This window comes from Drosophila erecta, unplaced genomic scaffold (genome assembly GCF_003286155.1).
Source record: "Drosophila erecta strain 14021-0224.00,06,07 unplaced genomic scaffold, DereRS2 tig00000000-arrow-pilon, whole genome shotgun sequence".
In the NCBI taxonomy this organism is placed as follows: Eukaryota; Metazoa; Arthropoda; class Insecta; order Diptera; family Drosophilidae; genus Drosophila; species Drosophila erecta.
This window is the reverse complement of record NW_020825194.1, coordinates 20,167,528-20,190,037: the sequence shown is the minus strand read 5'-3', so window position 1 is coordinate 20,190,037 and position 22,510 is coordinate 20,167,528. Positions and strand designations below refer to the sequence as shown.

Below are 22,510 nucleotides of genomic sequence, written 5' to 3'. Positions count from 1 at the left end.
TATCCTCTACGAAATCAAACAAACATTGATTTTAAATTTTATTTAAAAAATACTTGCATATACAAAAACTTACATCGAGATATATTTTAAAAATTATTTATGTTTTCTTTTTCTGATTGCTTCGATATGCTTTAACTTAAGGCTCTATTTCTGCTATTTAATATTAATATATACAGAATGTATGGTTCATGCACGGAAATGCTGGAAAGAGCTCTGAAGAAATGGCAGTGTCAAAACTACTGACTCGCTATAGAAATGCGGATGGTGAGCAAAGACTAGTTGAGGGACTAAGCAGTAAGAAGAGAAAAGATTTTGAACTACAGAAGACAGAAGGTACAGGATATGGAGTCAAACAAAATGAATCGAGATTGTTAAACAAATCGTGGGAAACACAAATGGCATTTACTTCCTAAAGTTCAGCAGCGTATCGGGTATTTCATTGATGTAGTTCTAAAAAATAGACGTGTTAATACTTATCGTTCGGGTTGATCCCTCAATTGTTTACTTACATAGAGGGAGGGATCTACGCCGTGACCGCCAAAGTCCGCCCATTTAGTCAGATCAATGGATGGTATAATACCGCTCTTGCAGGGCACTCGAGGGTTGCTAGAAATGTTACAAATTATACATAATATGTTCGTAAAAACTTTTGAGGCGGTGTATACACACATTTCGTGATCCGGCAAGACCATGGGGTAAATCTGCACAGTATCAATCAGGTCGGTGTTGTCGCAGATCAATCGGGATAGCTTCGCCTTGCGAATCTCCTGCAGTTGCTCGGGGGAAAATGATGACGGCTGGTTGGGCAGTTCATACCAAAAGCGGTCACCACGACGCAAGTAACTCATCTGGGTGGCGATAACACAGGCAAAAGTCGGTCCCAGCATGGAACCAGGAAGTGATTTTTCAGAAACGCCTCCAGACCAAAGATCGATATCAGCAGGGTGCCTAAACGATATTAGATTAATATAAAAGTCAAAAGGAAAGGATTCCCTTCTAAAACCTACTCGAAAATGCTGCCGTAGCGCATAACAGTCTCGTTGGGCATGGATCCGTACATCTCATCCCAAGTGTTTGAGGTGGGCAGACCGCAGAATTTGCGGAACTCCATGTAACCGGGAATACCAAACTCCCGACCGCGCTGCATATTAAAGGACACCAGATCCATGCCAAACCGGGCACCCTCCTTCTTGAACAGATGATTGGTGACCTCCTGGGTTATCGAGTCGTCCATGGCCTGCGCCACTTGGTTCATCAGACCCATGAAGTACTCATCCAGCACTCCAGCACGGTAGAGATCGTAGGGTCTCCTGATCAAATCCGACAGACGTTTTGAGGCAATGAACTTGTGGGCCTTGGACCAGCGTTCCACCGCAGTTGGCAGCAGGGAGTGGCCAAATCGGAAGGCAGCTCCCGCAAAGGAGTCAATGATGCCGGGATTCACTGTGGAATCGTAGCCATCCCAGTAGCCATCTTTCTGGAGAACCAAGCCGAACTTCTCCATCACTTCCTTGCCCAGCAAAATGGGCAGAAACTCGTTGAAGGTGACGTGCTGAACTATGGCGATATTGATGCGTCTGGCCTCCTGGAACAGGGTCTCATCATCCCAGTGCTTATTGATCTGCGCCAGCCCAGTGGCCAATCGATTGTGTTCCCGCGCCATCAAGGTGTGCATGCAGGTGAGCACCAGCTGCTCATTAACTCGAATCTCGCCGCCCTCGAAACAGTACATGCTCTTGTTGGGACGCGTGCATCCCTCGTCGGGGATATCCAGCTTCAGGGGCAGCAGATCCTTCAGGCCGTACTCCTGGAACACGGGATTCATGCGCATGAGGCCTCCGTAGCCAGTTCTCAGTTTGCGGGCAAATGATTCCTTTACGCCGTAAACGGTATTAGCATCGATGACACCAGTCAAGGTGTTGAACTGCTGACGGGATCCTAAGAAATAGAGACAAAAGCATTTGAGTACCATTAAATAAATACTACTATTATTTTATCATAAATATGCATTACTCACCTAATTTGCAGCCTGGACGAGGAGAGGGGAAGCCGCGCACGAAATCGATGCACTTGACATTAAACAGGCGATAGAAGTAATCGTCGTCGGGAATGCGAATCTCATTGCAGTACGGATGCTTCAGATGCAATGGTCGCTTGCAGCACTCCTCGGGATCGTTCCGGTTAATGGGATCTGAATTGGAAACAAATTAAATGATTTTATTAGGATTTCTAAGAAGCTCTGCTTTTACTTTTAAATGCACCAACACTTTTGAAACATTTTATAATGAAATTTCCCCTGCCAATGGCATGATTATTCAACTTACCCAACGGCGTTCCCGTGAGCGTGAAGTCGTGATCCATGAACTGACCCCAGGCGATGACCATTACGGTGCCCGCGTGATCGTGGAAACCGTCGTCGGGATGCATGGTGCGTGAAACCACTCGAGAGAAGGGCAAATCCCGACCAGTGACCGAAATTCTGGGAGCGTTGATTCCGTCCGAATAGAGGGGACCGATCAGGCGCTGGAACGGAGCATTAGCTGCCCCCCAAGTCGGGTGCTCGATGTTGTTGCACAGGCCATCGAAACGCCGGTATTTTCCAGGGCGACACTCAACTCCGGCGAAGAAGGGTGGACACACCTCGCGGATCAGAGTCTTCGAGGTATCAATCGTTGGCAATCCTTTTTCGATTTCTTCATACGATAAGCCATATCTGAAACATAACGACGAATGGAATTTAGCCGACACTTCATCTAAACGCAACTGCGATTATCGCTAAACTTGGCTCTTTCCTGCCGCCAACTTTTCGGGCAATCGAGCAACCAATTTTACACATAGAAAATAACACCTCAGTTAAACTAACAGTAGTAAAAAACGAGGCAATAAAGGTTGAAACATAATCACAGAGCAAGCCAGTTTAGATTTAGTCAAAATTAAGCTACTTAAAATTATGAATATTATTATGTAATTGCGTTTGTAATAAAAACCATAATCGAGGTACCAAGACCAGATATTAATCCGCATTTATCTAAACTCCTTCTTTTTTGCCAGTGTGCTCTAAGATTTTTATTGGAAAATTGCAAAATTATCGTATTAGCCTAGTTAGTACCGCAATTAACGCGCTTTAGTTCGTCGCCAGTTATTGATGTTGATGTCTGGCGCTGACAGTCACATAAACATTCAATTGGTTTCCAATACAATTTTATATTTCGGTCTGAGACTTCGGTGCTGGCAAACAGGTATTTGCTGGCAGAGGAAGTCGAGTGTGCCGGCACATAAATCGCCAAAGGGACCGGCATTAGCTCTTCCTCGATGCATGAGAAAGCGAGAAAAGCCAAAGGGAAACTGCGTCCGGCTGGCCATTGTGTGAAGATGGGAAGTGGAAAACTGTGAAGCTTCACAGTCAATTGGGTCGGCAATTTACTCGCCGAGGTTGCAGGGTTGCAGCACGTGAAAGTACCGGAGAAGTGCAGAAGGGAGATCTCGAAATGAGATATCTTTCAGTCGTCCATCATTGATTTACATGAGCCATTCGCTGATTAAAGTCGTCTCATTGTCTTCATAGAATGCCATAAAGCCAGGCGACTGCCTGATTGGCCGTCTGCAACATGCTATTAGCCATAATCAAGAGATTATACAACGGCAATTCAGATGTTGCAGGTGCAACAGATGAAGAAGCTGCCCCCTGGTCCGAAAATCCGCTTAGACGTCGGGCTTAGTGAAAGTCGCACATGGGGAGGTGATGATGCTGAGTTTAGGACACACAGACTCACACAGGCGAGACTCCCAATTCGTGGCCAACTGACTCGACAACCCGCTTACCCAGATTCCACTCCCCAAAGAGCACACTAAAAGTAGGAAACCAAATGGCCCATAAAATGGTAATCGCAAATATATCAGCATTTACGATGTCTTACGATACTGTTGGGAATATTGTGTATGAAGTTATTTTTTTGAAATCCTATTGAAAGGTGGTTTACAATCAATCAACTTGTAGCCATTCCATGTGTTCTTATTAACTGACGGAATGATCTCAACTCGAAGTATATCTATGTATAATTTCTTGTGAGGATTACTAATATATTTAGCAGTAAGTTTAGACAAATATTATTTATCAACGGAATTTGCTTGCATACATTTCCTTCTGTGCAGTCGAGTGCGCTGCAGGGGCCAATCGTTGGCCAACCGATCGCGAGGCAGAAAAAGGAAAAACCAAACTGGAAATGCAGTGCGGCATCTTCCGCAGCTTCTTTTCGAGGGGCAAGACAGTCACGCGCACTCTCACTGGCTTACTGGCTCACTACTCGCTGCTTACTGGCTGTTTGCAAAGCGGTCCATTGCATAATCGCCGTTTGTTTACATCTGCGATGCGAGCTGCGCAAATAGCTGCAGATACTTTTTGTTTGGCAAAAATGCGGTTGCGCCAGTTGGGAAGAAGCTTCGACGGGCACTCAAATGCACTTCTTCGGCTGTCAGCCACTGGCCATCAGTCAAAAAGCCAGACAATTAGCATTTGCATGTGCCGAACTTTCAAAAAGAACTGTCGCACACACAGAAAAATGGACCAAGTATCTCGTCGGATGAAGTCTGAAAATTATTTGATATCGAAGACTTTTGGCCATTTGGCGGAAATATTTGCGTAAGCTATTACAATTTTTGACAGGAAATTGCACTTATGAATATATTTAAAATTATCGAAGGCATTTTAAATTAAAATATTTCCATGTGCCTTCGAATATTCTTGGCTCACTAAATCCTTTACCAACAAATTGTACTATTTTGTTTCTGTGCTGACGAATTCGAGTTTTGGTTCCGATTCGTGGCGAGCATAGAACCTTGGAGGCAAGAAAAGACTCATGAATATTTGACGACTGCAGGGGGTCGTTTCTGTGGTTCAGTGGTGCAATTATTGGTGCAGTGGTGCGGTGGTGCGGTGGTGCACGACTCAACTGCCTTGTCATGCGTGATTTTGCAATCGTTATTAGCGCCGAGGGAGATGGAGATCGTGGGCGTGCCAGGGCAACTTTCAAATGCGTTTAGCGCTGATTACTTACGTTCGGGCCAATTGAATGGAAATGTCGAGCAGCAGTTCGCCCACGGTGGCCAGTTCCTCCGGCTTCCAGTCCGACTTTGGCTGGGCCACATCTGCAATGAAGGCATGGGAGAATTATAATCGGAAATTAAAGCCTACATCGAAATTCTATAAAAACCTGCATTAAAATTTAGAAATTTATTTAAAAAAATTTTTTTTTGTATTCAGAAATTCAAAAAAATTCAAAAATGTTCCATGGCACAAGTTCTAAACTCCATAACTCAACTTATCTTAATCAAATTTATCTAAATGTTTCTGGCACAATCTGAGTAACGGGTATCTTATAGTCGGGGAACTCGACAATAGCATTCTATCTTGTTTCAATTTAAATACATTCTCAAAATATATTCATGGTGCTAATAAAAGCTAATAAAATACTGTTACTATTAGTCTTAACCAAAAACGAAGTTTATATATATTGTTAAAACGAAAGAAACTTCCAAAAAATGTATTTATATTATATTTAGTAAGTACTGTATTGAATTGAGGCTTTACTCACGTATGCGCTTGCGTGCATCCAAGTAGGCCGCATTGATGGCATCGTAGGTGATGCAAGTGCCCGGTCCATTGTTGTACGGGTTTCTGCAAGTGAATTGAAGAGAAAGTGATTTAGATTGGCAATAACGGCAATTTGTCGCTTATCACATGCTAACCACACAATCCACACCCAGTCCTTCTGGGAAGCCTGCGCACTGGCAGATAATGAAATTATTGCCAGGCCAGTGGGTTAAAAAGCCGCGTCGGAAGGAAACAGCCAAGTTCTTCATTCAGTGTACCAGTTAACTTGGTCAAAGTAGCATCGTCAGAATGAAGCAAGGAAAATTGGAGCAGAAGCGCAGTAAACTGGAGCAATTGCTTAACATCCATGAGCCAAATTATCTGGATAGTACTTTTCAAGAGCTTTTGCCCGATTATGGTAAAGGTTCCCTTTTAAGCGAAAAATGGATTAAGTGGATCAAAATGGTTTTACTGGGCATTCTCATTTTATTAGTAGTGAAATACTACTATGAGCAAATGCAGGGAAAGGTATGATAGTGGTTATTTAGTTGTTTGAATATAATGTGTTAGAGAAAAGCTAATAATTCGGTATATTCGGTTAGAACTGCGCTCTGTCGTTGCCACGCAACTTGCGTTACGCCTTCCGGCCGCCTGAAAATTGTAATTTCTGTTCGAATATTAGAAATGTGCCGCGTCTTCAAAATCTCAGCCCCCAAGAGTTTGAGGAAAAATTCGCGTACAGTGCAGCGCCTGTTATTATTAGTGATGCCACCAAAAATTGGACTGCAGTTTCGGTAAACTACTATATCTCCGAAGTCTTATAAAACCACCTTCAATTAGGAGTTTATGCACATTGCAGTTATTTAACTACTGGTATTTTCGCGATGTTTATACCAAGGCCAAGCAAAAGCAGCACATCAGGGAATGCCAGTTCCTGCCATATACAACCGGATTTTTTGATATCTATGACGCTTTGGACATGCCTGAGGATCGGGTGGAGCTGAAACCTGGCGAACAGCCCTGGTACTTCGGCTGGAGCAACTGCCATGCGGAAACCGCAGAGGAGTTCCGTAGGCACTATGGCAGACCATATTTTCTGCCCGAAGGCTCAGAAAACAATGCAGTCGACTGGTTTTTCATCGGCTCATCCGGCTTGGGTGCTCAAATGCATGTAAGTTCCGAATATTACCCCTTAGGTGACATTTTATAAGACGAAATGGTTGAAACGCTAATTGCATGTTTAGTGAGTTGGGTTTTTTGATTAGGACTTACTGCCGGCATTATGTTTTATTTCGAATATTTTAGTTTTCCCATATTTAACTTTCCGGATTTAACTCAACTTAAAACTGAGTGCCATTTTACAACTACCAATTGGCTATATTTTTTTCTAGGGTACACTGATGTAACAGCCATCAAATATATTTATTTCCCTTTAGGCCACATCACAATAAGATTTAAATGTATTTTCTGACACTTTAATTTCGAAACGCCCCTTAAAATGTTATTTTGTGTAAATATATAAGTATGTAATTTAATATCGTTTTCGCTGATGCATGTCAAACGTGGTTTGCAGATTGACAACGTGAGATTGCCATCGTGGCAGGCTCAGCTGGCGGGCAGCAAGCGGTGGCTACTGGTTCCACCTCCCGAGTGCTACCTGCAGTGCCAGAGATTCGACGTGGTGGTCCAGCAGGGCGACATAAGTGAGAAGCCACTCGAAATAGTTTAAAGTGAACCCACTACTTATAACCATATTTCCCAGTTGTGTTGGACACGAACAAATGGTACCACCAGACCTTTGTGCAGCCGGGAGCCATCAGTCTGACCATTGGAGCTGAGTACGACTAGAGTTGGCCGGCTGCATGCAGTTTTTCCTCGTGACAGGAAGCGGCTGCCCAAACATCTCCGTTCGGAGTCGGACAAAAATATGGCCAACTGTTACTGTTACAGTAACAAACTTAACTTTAACATTGCCATATTACTCTGCTTTTGCCAGCCGGTTTGTTAATTAAACTCCAAAAACACGCAAATTTCTTATGTCGGGCAGCTGCGACTCAGCAGCTCGGGAAAATCTAACCAAATTGGGGGGCCACTGCCACTTCCTCGAATGGTGCGACATGTAAAACGCGTGTCAGGCGACAACGATGCGTGTTAACAATGCGTAAGTATTAAGTAATTACAACAACAGCTGGAGCAACTGCAGCAACTGCAGCAGCAGCAGCAGCAGCGTATTCCGAAAATCTGCCCACAAAATCCGCAGCAGCATTGCGAACTCACGCAATCCAAAACCATTTCGGCTAAAAGCCACATTTTTCACGAACTTGCAGCCATTTTACCCTGTCACTGAGTAATTTTCCTCCGCCTTTCAGTTTCCTTTAAAGATTTTGTGTCCACTTATATGGGTTTCATTCAGCTCAGGAGCGGGAATCTGAGCACTGAAGTTTGTTCTGAACTGATACATTCCGTTAAATATATTTCGTTTTATTTCTATTATATTTTAGCAGGGCATCTAGCATTCGCCTAGAGTAAGCAGCAACTTTCGTGCATATTTCTTGGGCAAATTTGTCAAATTGAAATCGAAAATGGCAATGTCTGGCACTTAACTGGTGCGCCGTTAATTTTGTACCAAAAAGCCAGTTGAGAGCACTCTCGCACAAAATTTACGAGACCCGGTTAAGTTCAATGTGCGCATAGCCAGAGTTTTGGGCCAACTAGAAAGTGACTTGCATGCGGCACGCACTGCGTCTCTTGCTGCAAGCCACTTTGGGTCCAGTTTACTCCTTTCGATGCGGCTCGTCCCGCCCCAGACACCGACTTGTACTTGTTATCCTGATTGTAAAGTAAAAACTAATGTTATGAGTCCCGGGCTGGGGATCGCAGGTGCGCTGTGAGCCCCCAAACGCCAGCACTTCCTGATCGGTATTGAGTTGCAGCGGTCTGGTGTACGCGGCGTATGCGTAATATTGTGAATAATTGCAAAAGCGTGTCGTAAACTCGCTGTGAAAAATATTCAAATATCATTTATCTATGCGGCCTTTTACAATCTTTTTCGGTTATATTTCGCTAGAGACTATGGGGAGCTACTTCGCTACGCAGGCAGTGATGCAGAAAACAGATGCAGATGCAGATGCAGATACAGATACAATTGCAGACTTTTAGCAGACGGAGCAGAGGCCACAACGAAAGTGGCCCCAGGCAAAACCTGTATTTAACTTTTAAGTAGGTTGTTGCGACCAATTTTGTTTCTCTCTGTTGCTTGCATTTTTCCCAGCTGACTCTGGTCAGCCAGGTTCAATAGCCAGGCCAAAGTCACCGATAACGACTTGGCCCGATTGACCCCAAAAATTAGCTTCACTTCTCTGTGACCCCCAGCACTCAAAGACAATCGACAATTGAACAATTTGCAATCTCAATCTGGATCGTGTGACATTTAAAATATGTCATAAGTGCTGCAGAGTGAAAAATCATAGCCTATTTTGTATTTAGAGGATATTCAGTAACTAAAATAAGAAAATAATAATGTCAACCGTTCAAAAATGTAATGTAATTGTAATTAGATTAATCTTCAAATATTATAGCAACGTGCTCATAGTTTATTTCTTTTTTTTTCCTGTTCAGACTGAAGTTCAGCTCGGAAGGCTCTAAGTGTTGGCAGCGTTTCAAAGTCACTTTTCGAAATCATCTTGATACAAAAGTTTGCCATCAATGGCTGCTGCAGCCCCACGGCAGCTCAGGTGTTTTTATTTTATTTAGGTATTTTTCTTTTTCCTTTGGCATCTGCGCGCTGACCAAGTCAAGTGAGATACCTTTTAAGTGTATCTCATTACAAGGGTTCACTGAACTCCGTTCATCTGCTTGCATTTATATTATAGTAAAACAAACATCTGTTTCTTTAAATAATAGCTCTAAAGTGCTATAGCGCTTATAAAATTGATACTCTGTACGTTTTAAAATCATTCGAAAACCCAGAGAACTTATTACAACATGAAGATTGTGGCTGCACTGTTGGTCATTTCATTGGGATTTCTGGCTTTGGCTCAGGATGCGGAGGAGTGTCCTCGTCCTTGCTTAAGGACGTATAGACCAGTGTGCGCCGAATGGCGTAGGGGCCCCCCTGTAAGTCCCAAAATCAGTCGGTGCACTTTCACCAATCAATGCATCGTTGATAACAAAAGATGCAGAAACCATCAAAGTAAGTTTTTTGTCCTTAAATTTCAATATTACACACAAACTATACAAAATTTAACAATAGATTGGGTTACCGTCGATTGGAGAAGTAAGTGCAGGTCTGACACTCCGGATTGCGATGAGCTGCGACAATCGTCCTAGTAGTCCTCGTATAATCTCACAGACTTCTGTGCTTAGAATAAAGCGTTTAAAAGCCTATTCGTATTATTTTTATCAGGTGTAGCTTCTTGCTCTTCTTTATAAAATGGGGTCTCTGATGTTTTACGATCATTTGAAACACAGAACTTTTGATTGTACAGTCTAAAGTGTGAGGATATAATGTGTGTATCCGAAGAGTAAGTTTAAGGGATTCCATTGTCATCAATGAAGACAGAAGACTGCTTTTATTTAGTCATGCCTGTGATAGGTTGCATAGATTGGCCTAACATTGAAATCCCTTGACGACCTCTTTGCATGGAATAAACCTTAACTTTATCCGCTTATATAACATGCGACAGATGCAGATACAGATACAGATACAATTGCAGACTTTTAGCAGACGGAGCAGAGGCCACAACGAAAGTGGCCCCAGGCAAAACCTGTATTTAACTTTTAAGTAGGTTGTTGCGACCAATTTTTTTCTCTGACTTTTTTCCCTGCTGACTCTGGTCAGCCAGGTTCAATAGCCAGGCCAAAGTCACCGATAACGACTTGGCCCGATTGACCCCAAAAATTAGCTTCATTCTCTGTGACCCCCAGCACTCAAAGACAATCGACAATTGGACAATTTGCAATCTCAATCTGGATCGTGTGACATTTAAAATATGTATGTATATCTATCTGATGTCATAAGTGCTGCAGAGTGAAAAATCATAGCCTATTTTGCACTTAGAGGATCTTCAGTAACTAAAATAAGGAAAAAATGAGTTCAACTAAACCGTTCAAAAATGTAATGTAATTGTAATAAGACTAATCTTCAGAAATAATAGCAACATGCTCACAATTTATTTCTTTTTCTTCCTGTGCAGACTGAGTTCGGTTCGGAAGGCTCTATGTGTTGGCAGCGTTTCAAAGTCACTTTTCGAAATCATCTCGATACAAAAGCTTGCCATCAATGGCTGCTGCAGCCCCACGGCAGCTCAGGTGTTTTTATTTTATTTAGGTATTTTTCTTTTATTTTTCCTTTGGCATCTGCAAGTGTTGCAATGCCATTTGTTTTGGGTTGCCGCTGTTGCCTTGCTATTTTTGTTTGCGGCTTTTTGTCGTGCGGTTTTGATTTTTTTCGTTTACTAATAAATCGCGCCGGTCTGTCAGGTGACTTCATGATGCGTTCCTCTGCATCGCATGACTCTGAAAAGCCAAAAAGGCTGTCGTCGCCGATTCGAGGCCAGAAACCATTTGCTGATTGCCATTAACGAGCCGCCGTGACAGCGAGTGAAATATAAGAAGCCATCATCACACTTGAGAACCCATTTGCCGAGGCATATGTTTTATCCACTAGTATGTTTTTTGACACCATGAAGTATATATCGCGGAAAATTGCCGGAACACATATTATGGTATGGTATGGTATTATGGTAATTCCCACTTACTGGAGTTTCAACTGAGGACGACAAGGAAGTCAGGTCCTACTGTCTGAAAAGCTAAGACACGGAAACGAAAAGGTTATTGCCTCCCAAATCGGAGGCGAATCTGCCAGTGCTTGAGAAAGAATAAGAATCCATAAATAAGAAGAGGAAATAAAGTTATTGCAGTTTTCAAAATCATTGATCCCTTGGAAATTCGCATTCAATGAAGACGTCGGCTGTCAAGAGTTACCACCAACTTAGTTACCCGTGCTCGGCAACAGATGCAATCAGTTCGCTCAGCGGGCCTCCTACCAAGAAATATATATATTTGCTAGGATAGTATGGGAATATCTATCCCTAGGCATTGCAGCTTGCAGACGTCAACGTCAAAAGCTGGTTGCCAAATGATTGCCACTGCTGTTTGTGCTACTAATGATTGGCTCAAAGCTCGTGTGCCGTGTTGTCGTAGGTGTAGAGCCATGTTTCCACCGCTCAAACAAGCTGAAACAGCAGAAGCCAAGATTTATGGGTGTCAGTCGGGCAGTTGTACACTGCGAACAAATTGCCACGAAAGGGGGTGTAGTACCGAATTCCAAAATGAAATGCAACTTTTCAGGTCTTTGCTACTCATTGTTAGCTTAACATTTTATCACTTAAATGTTGTGTAATAAGTTTATCAGGATTATACCAATTGGTCTGAAATTATGACTTCAGTCTGTCAGCCTTTTATTCTTTGCACAACGTTTCGGTGTCAACGTTCAAATATTTGAGCCCCAAACATAACCCAGAATGCCACCAAGCCACTTTTTCTGCAACAGCAGACATGGCACCCAGTTTCTATTTGTACTCACAAAGTGCCGCGGAATAGATTCACATTGTAGTCGTAGACGGAGGAGCGACCGGGTCCGGCCAACAGAAGTGCGCAGTCGGATCCGTGGGCCGTCTGGAGCTGCTCACCAAACTGATGGTACTGCGCCTGCGCCACCGCCGCCAGAGACAGTAGAAGTATTCTGCAAACAAACGTAGACAAAAGTAGGTAAATTAACACGTTATGCAGGCAAACATGCGGGCAAGATCACGCCCCTTTGACAAATGGCAACACGCCTGCGGCCAAAGGCATTAATCAGTCAGTCAGCTACTAGGAAAAGTAAGACCTAAGCACTGAGAAAAAAGCCGCCTTATTGCAAGTTGGAAAATATTTTTAAAATATTCACTATAAACAGCAATTTAAAGCTGCGTTGATATTTTAGTACTGGTATGGTAATATTAAATCATCAAAGTAATAGAGCTCATGGCATACTTTTACATAATATATTCCGGTCTACAGATGCACTTTTCTATATGCAAATGCAACTCCTTTGATTGCAACTATAAGTTGCAGCTGTCGGTCGATCCATATGCCCAGTAGCATGCTGCTTTTTGAGCTCCCCATTGTTTCGGGCGTTTCTGTATCTGTCGGCAAAATGGGGCGGTTGGGGAATTCAACATCTGACAACTGGCAACCTTGCTTTTATTCCGCGGCTTTAATGCGATCTGATTTATGACTTGCAGCGCGTGTTAATCGCTTGTTAGCTTTTGTCGCCGCGCACAAAGCGAAAGCCAAAAACAAAAACCCCATATTTTCGGACAATTGTTAACGGCTTTTGATAAGTACTGATATTGATTGCCATTGTTGCACCCGCCTTCGGCTAACAGTGAAAGTAAGGTATTGGGGTGCCATGCCCCTTTTTTATGTAATCGAAAACGAGGTTCGCCTCAAATACCCTTTAGCTGGCAGTTGGCAGCGAAGGAACTGGAATTAATTGAAAATTTGAAAACAATTAATTACCTTGCTTATTGCAAACAGCTAACTAACTCGATTAACAGCCTTAGAATTAATTAAGTGATGCTCAATAAAGATTGTGAAATGTTTTATGTAAGCCGCAGATGATATTCCCAAGCAAATGTAGTAAGTATAGCAACATACATATATTTAATTCGAAATAAATACTTGATGGATTTTCAATTAAGCCCAATGTTTTGTAGTTCCGAGGGTTCACAAAATTAGAATTTACGTTTTAGCACACTAGATGGATTTCACGTATGAAGTTAAAATTTTCTTCAATGAGAAAAGCACTGTAAAATGGCAAAATGACGACTTTACACTCAGCAGTCAATAGTGAAAGTACTTTGCTATCCACTTGCTATCAAGGGTTTCATTATAATGAAGGGCACATAGTTCCCCTGCAATCGGTGTTGCTTATACAATCGCCAAGGGAAACAACAACGCACTTAAGTCCTTTCACTTTTCGTTTGACAGTTTCTTTTCTTTTCGCTGACCAAGTCAAGTGAGATGCCTTTTAAGTGTATCCCATTACAAGGGTTCACTGAACTCCGTTCACCTGCTTATATATTATAGTAAAATATAGCATATATATAGTAATATAGCAGATAGCTTATTATAGTAAAGTAAACATCTGTTTTTTAAATAATAGCTCCAAAGTGTCGTTCTCGCTTATAAAAAGGTTACTCTGTACGTTTTAAAATCATTCGAAACCCCAGAGAACTTATTACAACATGAAGATTGTGGCTGCACTGTTGGTCATTTCCTTGGGATTTCTGGCCTTGGCTGAGGCCAATTCAGATCCGGAGAGATGTCCTCGTGCTTGCACAAGGGAGTATAGACCAGTGTGCGCCGAATGGCGTAGGGGTATTATACGTCCCATAATCAGTCGGTGCACTTTCTCCACTAAATGCGTCCTTGATAACCAAAGATGCAAGACGAATCGAAGTAAGTTTTTTCCTAAATTTCAATATAACAAACAAACTATACCAAACTTAACTATAGATTGGGTCATCGTCGATGAGAGACGTAAGTGCAGAACTGAAACTCGGGATTGCGATGAGCTGCGAAAATCCTCCTAGTGGTATAATCTCAAAGACGTCTGTGTATACAATAAAGCTTTAACCTTCGCTTATTTAGAAGCCTACTTTTATTATTTTTATCAGGCTAATTTCTAGCTCTTCTTTATAAAAGTGTGAGGATATAATGTATGTATCTGAAGCACACTTGCGTAAGTTAAATGGATTCGATTTAGTCATGAGTGTGATAGGTTGCGTAGATTGACCTAACATTGAAGTCCCTTGCAGACCTCTTTGCATGGAATAAACCTTAATTTTATCCGCTTATACAACATTCGACTTTGATTAATCACTGGCTCAATAAGTCAACAGAAGACTTGCTGACTCTTGGCCAATGTGCGGTCATAATTTTGGGTTTACGGCTAACACGATTTGCAACTCTTTACGCTCCTCGCTTTAACTGAGTTAAATGAATATTAAATCTGGTTACCAGCGAGTTGCTTTCATTTCGGTTTTCGCACTAGAGTGAATTTGGTTCAAGGCTGCCCTAAAATACTTCGTGCTTATGATCGCATACGGAGTGCCTAGTTCATTAGCCATCATGACAGGGCAATTAGAATGCAAACAAAACGCACTCGCCCACACAGATGGTGTTTTTTATTGGGCCGACAGCGTGCCACGCCCGAGCAAAAACGCGTGCCACAAGGGGGCAGTGGGCTTTTTGCAGATTTAATTGCCGGACCCCAGATGCAGATCAGAGTTGCAGGCCACTGCGTAAAGTCAATTAATTGTTGCTCGCCTTTGGGGCGACAGCTTTTGTGAAAGGCCAGCACGCAACGTCCTTCTGGCCAACCTGCCAACCGGGCAATATCCACACAACAGGTATATGTACGTATCTGCAATTTATGCACACTCGCATGCATATGCAATCTTTACACCTGCCCGCAAGAGTCAATTAATTTCGGTTCGTCGATGGCTGGCCAAACGACTTTTACATAAATCGCACCACTGGCTTATCTAAGGCACTTGGCCGCACCACCTCTTTTCTTTCGGATGACCCACATATGCCGGGAAATTTGACCGCTTTATCGTATGGTGCATGGTCTTAAACCGAAATTATGCAAAAAGTAGAACACAAATTAAAAAAAATAAAAATACTCACGAAAAGTGTGTATAGCGCTAACGAAGAACGGGCGCAGTTGCCAATTATAGTCGCCATATAGGACGATCCCTGCCATATCTGTGCATATATTGAGCATAAAGCGCATCCAATAGTTGACATTTGCTAATAATATGTTTTTCCACAGGCAGATCTACGTTAATTGCCACGTGCATTGTTTGGCTTTGTATGTGGATAGCTCTGCCAATGGTATCTGATGCCACTTATGTCATCTTAAGCTGGCTGCTGGGAGCATGGCCCACTTTGAGCCCCCGAAAAGGGGCGTGCCAAGAGCATAGGACTTTTGTTCAGATCTTTCTTTGTCTGCAGCTTGCCACATCACTCGTATTGTTGGGCTTTGGCTCGTATGTAAATAGCCCCGTCTTACTTAGTATTTGGTGTCATGAAAATGTGTGGAAATGACTTTTGTAATGCGCAGAGAAATTTATAATTTACCGACGCTGCGTTTTCATTGAAAGTGATAAAGTATTTTGAAATAAAATATGACAGACGTCCGAAAAGATCTCTTAAGCTTATCTTAAAGTTGTCTACTTGTTTTGATATGTGGCGATAGTCATTTGTGTTGGTGTTGATTAGGTGTGGTGAGGTGGAAATATGAAAGTTAGCATACTGCAGCTATACATTTTTCAAAAGTGTGATGATAGAGTTTTTAACATGGCAATAGAGGTTGGTGGGAAGGTCTCTGCTTTAACTTCACACCATATAACTCAGATGATATACATGACATTGCGATAACTGAGTGGAATTTAATATGAGAGTTATGACTCAGAGTAGTACTACTAAGTACAATTTGAATTTCGATGCATTTGTGGTTATGATATGGTTATGATAATAGCTACATGTACACAGCTGCCAAAGCATTTTAAGCATTATTGCATAATTGTCCAGAAGATTGTAATATCTATTTTCTTATATTTTTGTTATTTTTAAGAGCACCAAGTCTTCAACTCCAAACCGCTCATTAGAGATCATTTATCATTTGACTTATTACAACCTATAAAGCAACCGCATTTAAATAGATCCAAGTTAAAGCCACTCAATCGCCACGAGCCCGAGTGCCGATAAATGACGGTGTGCAAATATCGTGGTTGTGTACTATTGCACTTTTAGCCACTCTCTTAGCCCATGCTGAGTGGATCTCGTTTCTGGGCCAGACTGCTAATGCCAGAGCATGCTGTTTTAATTGTTGCACTTAGCTTTGCTCAACGCTGTGCTCTGGCCAATTGCCTAATTGATTCTGGCCAGACAGGTAGCGTTAATGTCCAATGTCTTCACATCCGCCTGGCATTTCGCAGGCAGCTGGGAAAAAACTGTGCGAAACTTATCGAATCGATGGGCACACATGGCGCGTACTTGATTAACGGCAGAGCAATTGCAACATGACGCACATTTATGTGGCATTAGTGTCGACCCCTATATTTTATTGTACCATAAATTGGCAATGCAGATTCGATGGCACACAGTACACGGAACGATAAGCGGGCCATAGCTGCCTTAATTCGCTCTCTGACCCACAAAACGTTCGCGATCCTATCGCTGCGAGAAAATCTATTTGGGCTCGCATAGCTACACGGGGAAAAATTGAGCCATAAATGGGAAGTCTCTTAGAAAACTATTCCAAAGATTTGGGGTTCAGTAGACAGAGTTCTAATTGGCTAAAATATACATATATATTTTATAATATTATATGTAAATGTATCACAAGGCGTAATTTTGTTATTATTGGACCTACAGTTTTCATTTTTTCTGTGCAACATTTTGGCATGTGAAGGGTTTTGATATATCACCCGAACGGCACGCAATCGCGATAGCATCGGACACGGCTAACGTGCATTTTATGGACTGCAGCTCTGGATTAGAATGTAAGCGAACTGCAGCTGGCCAGCGAGTCGAAAAACCAAATAAATTCGGCTTTGATCTCTGCATCAACTGACTGATAACCGAAGCCGGCAATCTGACTCTTTTAACAGCTTATTAATTGGGCGGCCGCCCCTTGCGGATTTATACGTGGCCAACTCGCGGCTAATTGCAAACAAATTGCACTGGCTAAGCCACTCAGCTCGACGAAGCCAGCGACAAATTCAATGCCAATGCTTATTGACCGAAAACGAAAACGCTCGATGCAAAACTGGCTGCAGCCTGCCATTGATTGTGCATAAATCAAATGAAAACAACTTTTGCGTCTGACAGTAATATTGCACGCAGAGAAAAATGTTGCATAAATTGGATCAAAGTGCTGTTTGACTTGTAAGTAATTAAGCATTGAAGGTTCGAAGACTACGTCCATATTTTATCATAGCCAAATTAACTCATGCCACATCAAACATCATGCAAACTGATAAATCTTGATAAGGGACGGATTTCTTCCTATTATTTGTTTTCCAAGATTTATTCAGATAATTTTTCTCAGTAAACTGCGCTGTGTGCGTTGGCTTTCGGCGAACAAGCCGACCGCCTTGACTTTCTTAGCCGAGTCTGAAGTGCACTTCACCGCGGCGTCTGAGCATCCTCAAAACCAAATGACAGGGAGTTGCGAGTGGGCCACGTGAGCCGCAGACGCCTTTCACCTGCCTGGGTCCACCACCAGGTTGCCCGAAATAGCTGCAACAATTACCAAATTTTGTGCTCATACTTCGTTTTAGTGCGGCCGGCTGAGGCATTCAATAGCTCGGCAATGCTTGGCAATTGGCACATCAGCTTGATCATCGTCATCATCATCAATTTGAGTGCGAATGTTGCAAGCTCAATACATGTATGTATGTACAAAAATAGGAAACCAAAAATATGGAAACCCATGAGCACTCCACTTGGCCTGCCTACAAATGAGCCAAGTGCATATTCGGGTTCGGTTTGTATTTGAATGTTGCGTTGCCCAGCATACCGACATGCAGCATACTAGTGCTTTATTTAAATAGTTTTCCGACAAATATCTATGTGCACAGACACAAAATATGTAACTGGCGGTTGCATCTGTTACTGTTCAATTTGCACCGCTGCCTCGCAGCTTTGCCGCCAGTTGCCACATAATTTCTGACGAGTGCACATACAAATCAAAGGCAGCACGCGATTTGGGTTACCAGGGCTCTCACGATCCCATTCGAGATCCAACCGGAGATCTGCTGCGAATTGCGTCGACAGCCCCTGCATTTCAATTAGCAATCTGCGGTGGGTTCTCTGATAAGCGGACAGCGCCGCCCCGATCACAGCTTTTCACTTTCGGTTCTCACGCTGGTGGGCGGGCTAATTAAACGGAGCACTGAGGAAAATGTATACCCCTTTTCGAATCAAAGCAGACTTTTCACAAAAAATTTAAATATATACAAATATTAAGTTTAAGCTCTTGCAGTATTCCCTTGTTAAAAAATATGCTACGAATTCCTTAAACTAATAGGAAACCTTTTTTCCAATTCGACACAGAACATAATTTAGAAATCTCCGTTGTCCCACAATGAACCACTTTGTCAAACCCATTCGCTACACTTTCTCGACCTGAGAGTCGGCACATAAATAAATAAATAAACTATTTTCACCCGAGCAGCAGACCGAACTCGATCGCATTTCAGTTGCCCAAAGATCGCGATGAGGCACGTAGTTGTATCTTCAAATCAGTGTAAATAGCCGGCCCACCGGAGGCGTCCATTCATAAAGAGCAGCACGTTTGGGCACTCGTCCACTCAATCAAACCATCGCCACCGTCCTCTTCATGATCCATGATCCCTGCTCGTCCGACTTTCTTTTGTTATGACATCAATCAGCAATGTTCGCGAAATCAAAGCAACATCAACGTGCAGGGCGCAAAAAATATTTAATTTACAAAAATATACCGAAGATAGAAACCCATTCAAGAGGTGATCGTCGCGGGCAGGCATGACGTGAATTTGGCGTTTGAAAGTGAAATGATTTTGAGTAATTTCCATTAATGCGCATTAATGGCGCATCATCAGCAGCATCCGAAAAGAAGGAGATCTTCGAGCCAAAAGTGAATGTTGACCAGCGCTCACTTCAAGAAATCGAGCAGTTGCAAAATCTTGTGTACCCAACGATACACACATATACTCGTATCCATCAATGTAAGGCCTCCAAATGATTTGTTTCAATGCTGCCACCGCTCTTCTCTGGGGCAAGGGATTGCATGAGCTGTGCGAGTAATTGTGGCAAACACATCAGACAGACATTTTGCCCAAATATGGGGAAAACAACGGCAATATGCTACCACAAGTCATGGCTTTTGCTGCCTCTTGTCTTGTGAACCTTGTAAGGCGGTTTATGTAACGAATCCAGCGCCAAAGATATTGCCATTTGGCCACAAGCAAAGGCCCAAAAGCACTGAACGATATGGGCACGGTAAAATTTCTATAAACTGAAAACTGGTTAAAATTTGTTTAATGACCTTAATGATAAGCTGACATATTCTTTTACGGCCAACTCCCTCCAACTCGTCGCTAGGTAATTAAGCTACATTTTTTTCCAATCCCAAGCATTGAATTTCGAATAGCGTTCAATTTAGGAAAGCTTGACTGTGGCTTTGGCCCTCATTAATACGCACCACAATGCGACTCCTTATCGTCCGGTCCCGATCTCTACTTTGTTCGATTTGAGTTCGATTTCGATTGGGATCTTTGAATGCACTTCGCATGCCGCTTTCCCAATTGGCACCAACGCCCCGCCACGATTGTCTGATTTATATGCGAGCATGCAAATGGAGTGGCTGGAGCGCATTTAGCCGAGTCAAAAGGTGCCGGCAGCCTTGACACAAATTCGCCCAGGAGAGCGACAATCAACGACGTCCGCCCCCTTTTGTCCACCTCTCACCAGTCCTGTGCCGCAATTATGTCTTCATTTTATAACAGTTTGCGCAGAGCTCAGGACCGGATTGGTGGCAAGTCACGAGGCAGATGTGGCCTGCGAGTCGGGAAAGCCAGGAAATCAACAGGTTGCTCCGTTTCTGGTCTTCTACATTAAAGGAGAAAGTAAATCGCTGCCTGATCGATTTCAGCTGGCAACTGGTTGGACGTGAAGTTCAACATCCATCCAGAGGCATTGTGCAACTCGCTTTGAACTTCGCATCAAATGTTAATGACCCCGTTTGGCCAACAGCTAACAGCAAAAGACCAAAACGGAAAAAGAGGTGAGCTGTTCGGTTCTTGGTCATAACTATATTTTATGGGGACTCGGAAAAACAAATCAGCGAACGAGGCGACCCAGCAAACAACGGACAATTAGCAGGCACTCGCTAAGTTTCACCCAGCCAGATTTTTATGCTCATTGCAGTGTGCCACGTTGGCCAGGTAATCGAGGTGTGAGCAGCTGCCGGCCAACTACCGTTAGCCAATAGAACTCGCCGGGAAGTTATGACCATGTTCCCAGGTACATGACAAATCACCTGGACACGCCCGTCTCGACTAAGGCCGATTAAAACGAGGGCCAGCTTCGGCTTAGCCTTGGTTTAAAGTGGATAAACTCCGGCTCGATCGCCTTGCACTAAGTATAGAATACTCGTAAGGCTACCTACGGATTTTTAATAATAAGGTTGAATCCTTCACAATTCAATATCCAAGTGAGATTAATAAAATAAAATATATCATAAATAATATATAAAATTAAGGTGGCAGGTTTTTTACTTGTATACATTTTCCACAATATTTTAATTCATCTAGCACACACTTTGCAAATAAGATTTAATGAGTAACAATTACAAATTACAATAAACGAAGTAAAAAAGTCAACTTTAGGAAAACATTTTAATGGCGATCAGAAAATGTGATCTGGACTGCGAAAAAATCGCCGTGCATATAATGATTTTTTTTATTATTTCAAACTATTCATAATGATCTGAAAATAAACAGTTGCCTGGCGCTTAAAGCCTTATCTTTCGCCCTAAACTTAATTGCTTTTTAAATTGAAACCGAAATCTCCCGCTGAGCTCTACTTTAAGCCCGCATTGGAGGTGTGACTTGGAGGCTTTCGTCGGAAGCTGAGATGGCCAAGAGCGTGACCTATACGCTCATTAATTCCGTTGCTCCAGGCGCTGATTTGTTCATCATTACGAGCTGGGAATGGCTCGTGGATGGTCAGATAGAAAGTGGCAGGAAACCATTAGCATGGACAGTTGTTAGACAAGTAAAACCCGAGTTGGTTAACTCGCTGAAGCTGTTGGCCTGAATATAAATGAAATAATCAAAACACATATATGGCGCAATGCCGTTTAATCACTCGTCAAAAATCACAAGAATTCCCCGCACAGGCCGAACGAAAGCTTTCTGTGCCAACGACTCAGAACTTTCCAGCTAACACATACACGGAGAATAATAAAAAAAAGGCAAAACAGAACGAGAATGTCGAAGAAATGTTTACAGAAAGTTGTCATGAACCAGCAGCAGACACGTAAAAATTACATAAAAATGAGCAGAAACAAGGCTAGAACCAGTCACCGACTTGGTCCAGACATTTCCGAGACGCCCAAGCGCTCACTTGCCACACACAGGAAATTAACTGGAAAAATGTGTACCAAATCTGAAAATGCGGCTCATTAAAAAATAGCCAGCGTACATACCTCAAGATCATTTTGTTGACGTTGCACGTTGCCACTTGGCCGTTGGCCGCCGTTGTTAATGGAGTCTTAAATTGCGTTGGGTGTATGGGTAGGTATTTGCCTATGTTTGGTTAGCGAATACTTAAGACTGTGAATTAATCCAATTATAGCAGACGATGACCCACGCTTAGTTGGCCTCAATTAATAGCGGACGAGGCGCGGGGTATTCACGAAAAAGTTCGTTGCCTGAGTCTTTTGTTTGGTGCGAGAATTTACCAAATAACGAACACTTGTCGCGGCTGCGGGTAACTTTTACTATCGGGTTTCACCCTTTTGTCACTAATTTCAACTTCTTTTCCAATGCACTTTGTTTCCTGCACGTTCACTCACTCACACGAAAGGGCCCCGATTTCTTTTTCTTTTTTCCGCCTGCACAACCGCCACGGAGTGTGTCCAACAATTAACTGAGCTCCGCCAGCCGATGCTGCCACAGAAAAGCCAAAAAGAAGCTAACAAACGTAGCCGGCCCGCCGTCGACGTCGGCGTCTGCGGAGCAGCGATAGCAGTCAACAACTTCGGTTATCAGCTGCCAAGTGCCGGCGGCTGCAGCGGCAAAAAGCAAAATATATTCA

At 42.8% G+C, this 22,510-nt stretch overlaps 4 protein-coding genes across 4 annotated transcripts; 3 read left to right on the top strand and 1 right to left on the bottom strand.

The window, feature by feature from the left end:
* Positions 1-25: 25 nt before the first annotated feature.
* Positions 26-22,391, bottom strand: LOC6552317 (peroxidase). Its single transcript, XM_001979722.3, has 10 exons — positions 21,900-22,391; positions 12,177-12,335; positions 5,592-5,674; positions 5,055-5,145; positions 2,325-2,713; positions 2,018-2,191; positions 1,008-1,938; positions 670-948; positions 510-606; positions 26-450 (listed from the first exon to the last, which is right to left on the bottom strand). Exons 1-10 carry the CDS (start codon positions 21,908-21,910, stop codon positions 403-405), a joined length of 2,262 nt encoding a protein of 753 aa, XP_001979758.1. The 5' UTR covers positions 21,911-22,391; the 3' UTR covers positions 26-402.
* On the top strand, positions 5,853-7,612 carry LOC6552318. The gene is made up of 5 exons (XM_001979723.3): positions 5,853-6,118; positions 6,193-6,384; positions 6,450-6,761; positions 7,164-7,293; positions 7,353-7,612. The coding sequence occupies exons 1-5, from the start codon at positions 5,900-5,902 to the stop codon at positions 7,436-7,438; spliced, it is 939 nt and encodes a 312-aa protein (XP_001979759.2). The 5' UTR covers positions 5,853-5,899; the 3' UTR covers positions 7,439-7,612.
* LOC26527040 lies at positions 9,561-9,919 on the top strand. Its single transcript, XM_015155059.2, has 2 exons — positions 9,561-9,782; positions 9,843-9,919. Exons 1-2 carry the CDS (start codon positions 9,575-9,577, stop codon positions 9,917-9,919), a joined length of 285 nt encoding a protein of 94 aa, XP_015010545.1. The 5' UTR covers positions 9,561-9,574.
* LOC26526930 lies at positions 13,870-14,267 on the top strand. The gene is made up of 2 exons (XM_015155054.2): positions 13,870-14,095; positions 14,153-14,267. Exons 1-2 carry the CDS (start codon positions 13,882-13,884, stop codon positions 14,227-14,229), a joined length of 291 nt encoding a protein of 96 aa, XP_015010540.1. The 5' UTR covers positions 13,870-13,881; the 3' UTR covers positions 14,230-14,267.
* Positions 22,392-22,510: the final 119 nt, after the last annotated feature.

What these genes read in the sequence shown, in the direction of transcription:
- LOC6552318 (XM_001979723.3), top strand. Translation starts at nt 5,900, where the DNA reads ATGAAGCAAGGAAAATTGGAGCAGAAGCGCAGTAAACTGGAGCAATTG. An exon ending in ATGAGCAAATGCAGGGAAAG is followed by an intron (nt 6,119 to 6,192) that starts GTATGATAGTGG and finishes ATATTCGGTTAG; the next exon opens with AACTGCGCTCTGTCGTTGCC. An exon ending in GGTCCAGCAGGGCGACATAA is followed by an intron (nt 7,294 to 7,352) that starts GTGAGAAGCCAC and finishes CATATTTCCCAG; the next exon opens with TTGTGTTGGACACGAACAAA.
- LOC26527040 (XM_015155059.2), top strand. Translation starts at nt 9,575, where the DNA reads ATGAAGATTGTGGCTGCACTGTTGGTCATTTCATTGGGATTTCTGGCT. An exon ending in AAGATGCAGAAACCATCAAA is followed by an intron (nt 9,783 to 9,842) that starts GTAAGTTTTTTG and finishes ATTTAACAATAG; the next exon opens with ATTGGGTTACCGTCGATTGG.
- LOC26526930 (XM_015155054.2), top strand. Translation starts at nt 13,882, where the DNA reads ATGAAGATTGTGGCTGCACTGTTGGTCATTTCCTTGGGATTTCTGGCC. An exon ending in AAGATGCAAGACGAATCGAA is followed by an intron (nt 14,096 to 14,152) that starts GTAAGTTTTTTC and finishes ACTTAACTATAG; the next exon opens with ATTGGGTCATCGTCGATGAG.
- LOC6552317 (XM_001979722.3), bottom strand. An exon ending in TCCATTCAATTGGCCCGAAC is followed by an intron (nt 2,714 to 5,054) that starts GTAAGTAATCAG and finishes GTTATGTTTCAG; the next exon opens with ATATGGCTTATCGTATGAAG. An exon ending in GTCTTGCCGGATCACGAAAT is followed by an intron (nt 607 to 669) that starts GTGTGTATACAC and finishes TAACATTTCTAG; the next exon opens with CAACCCTCGAGTGCCCTGCA.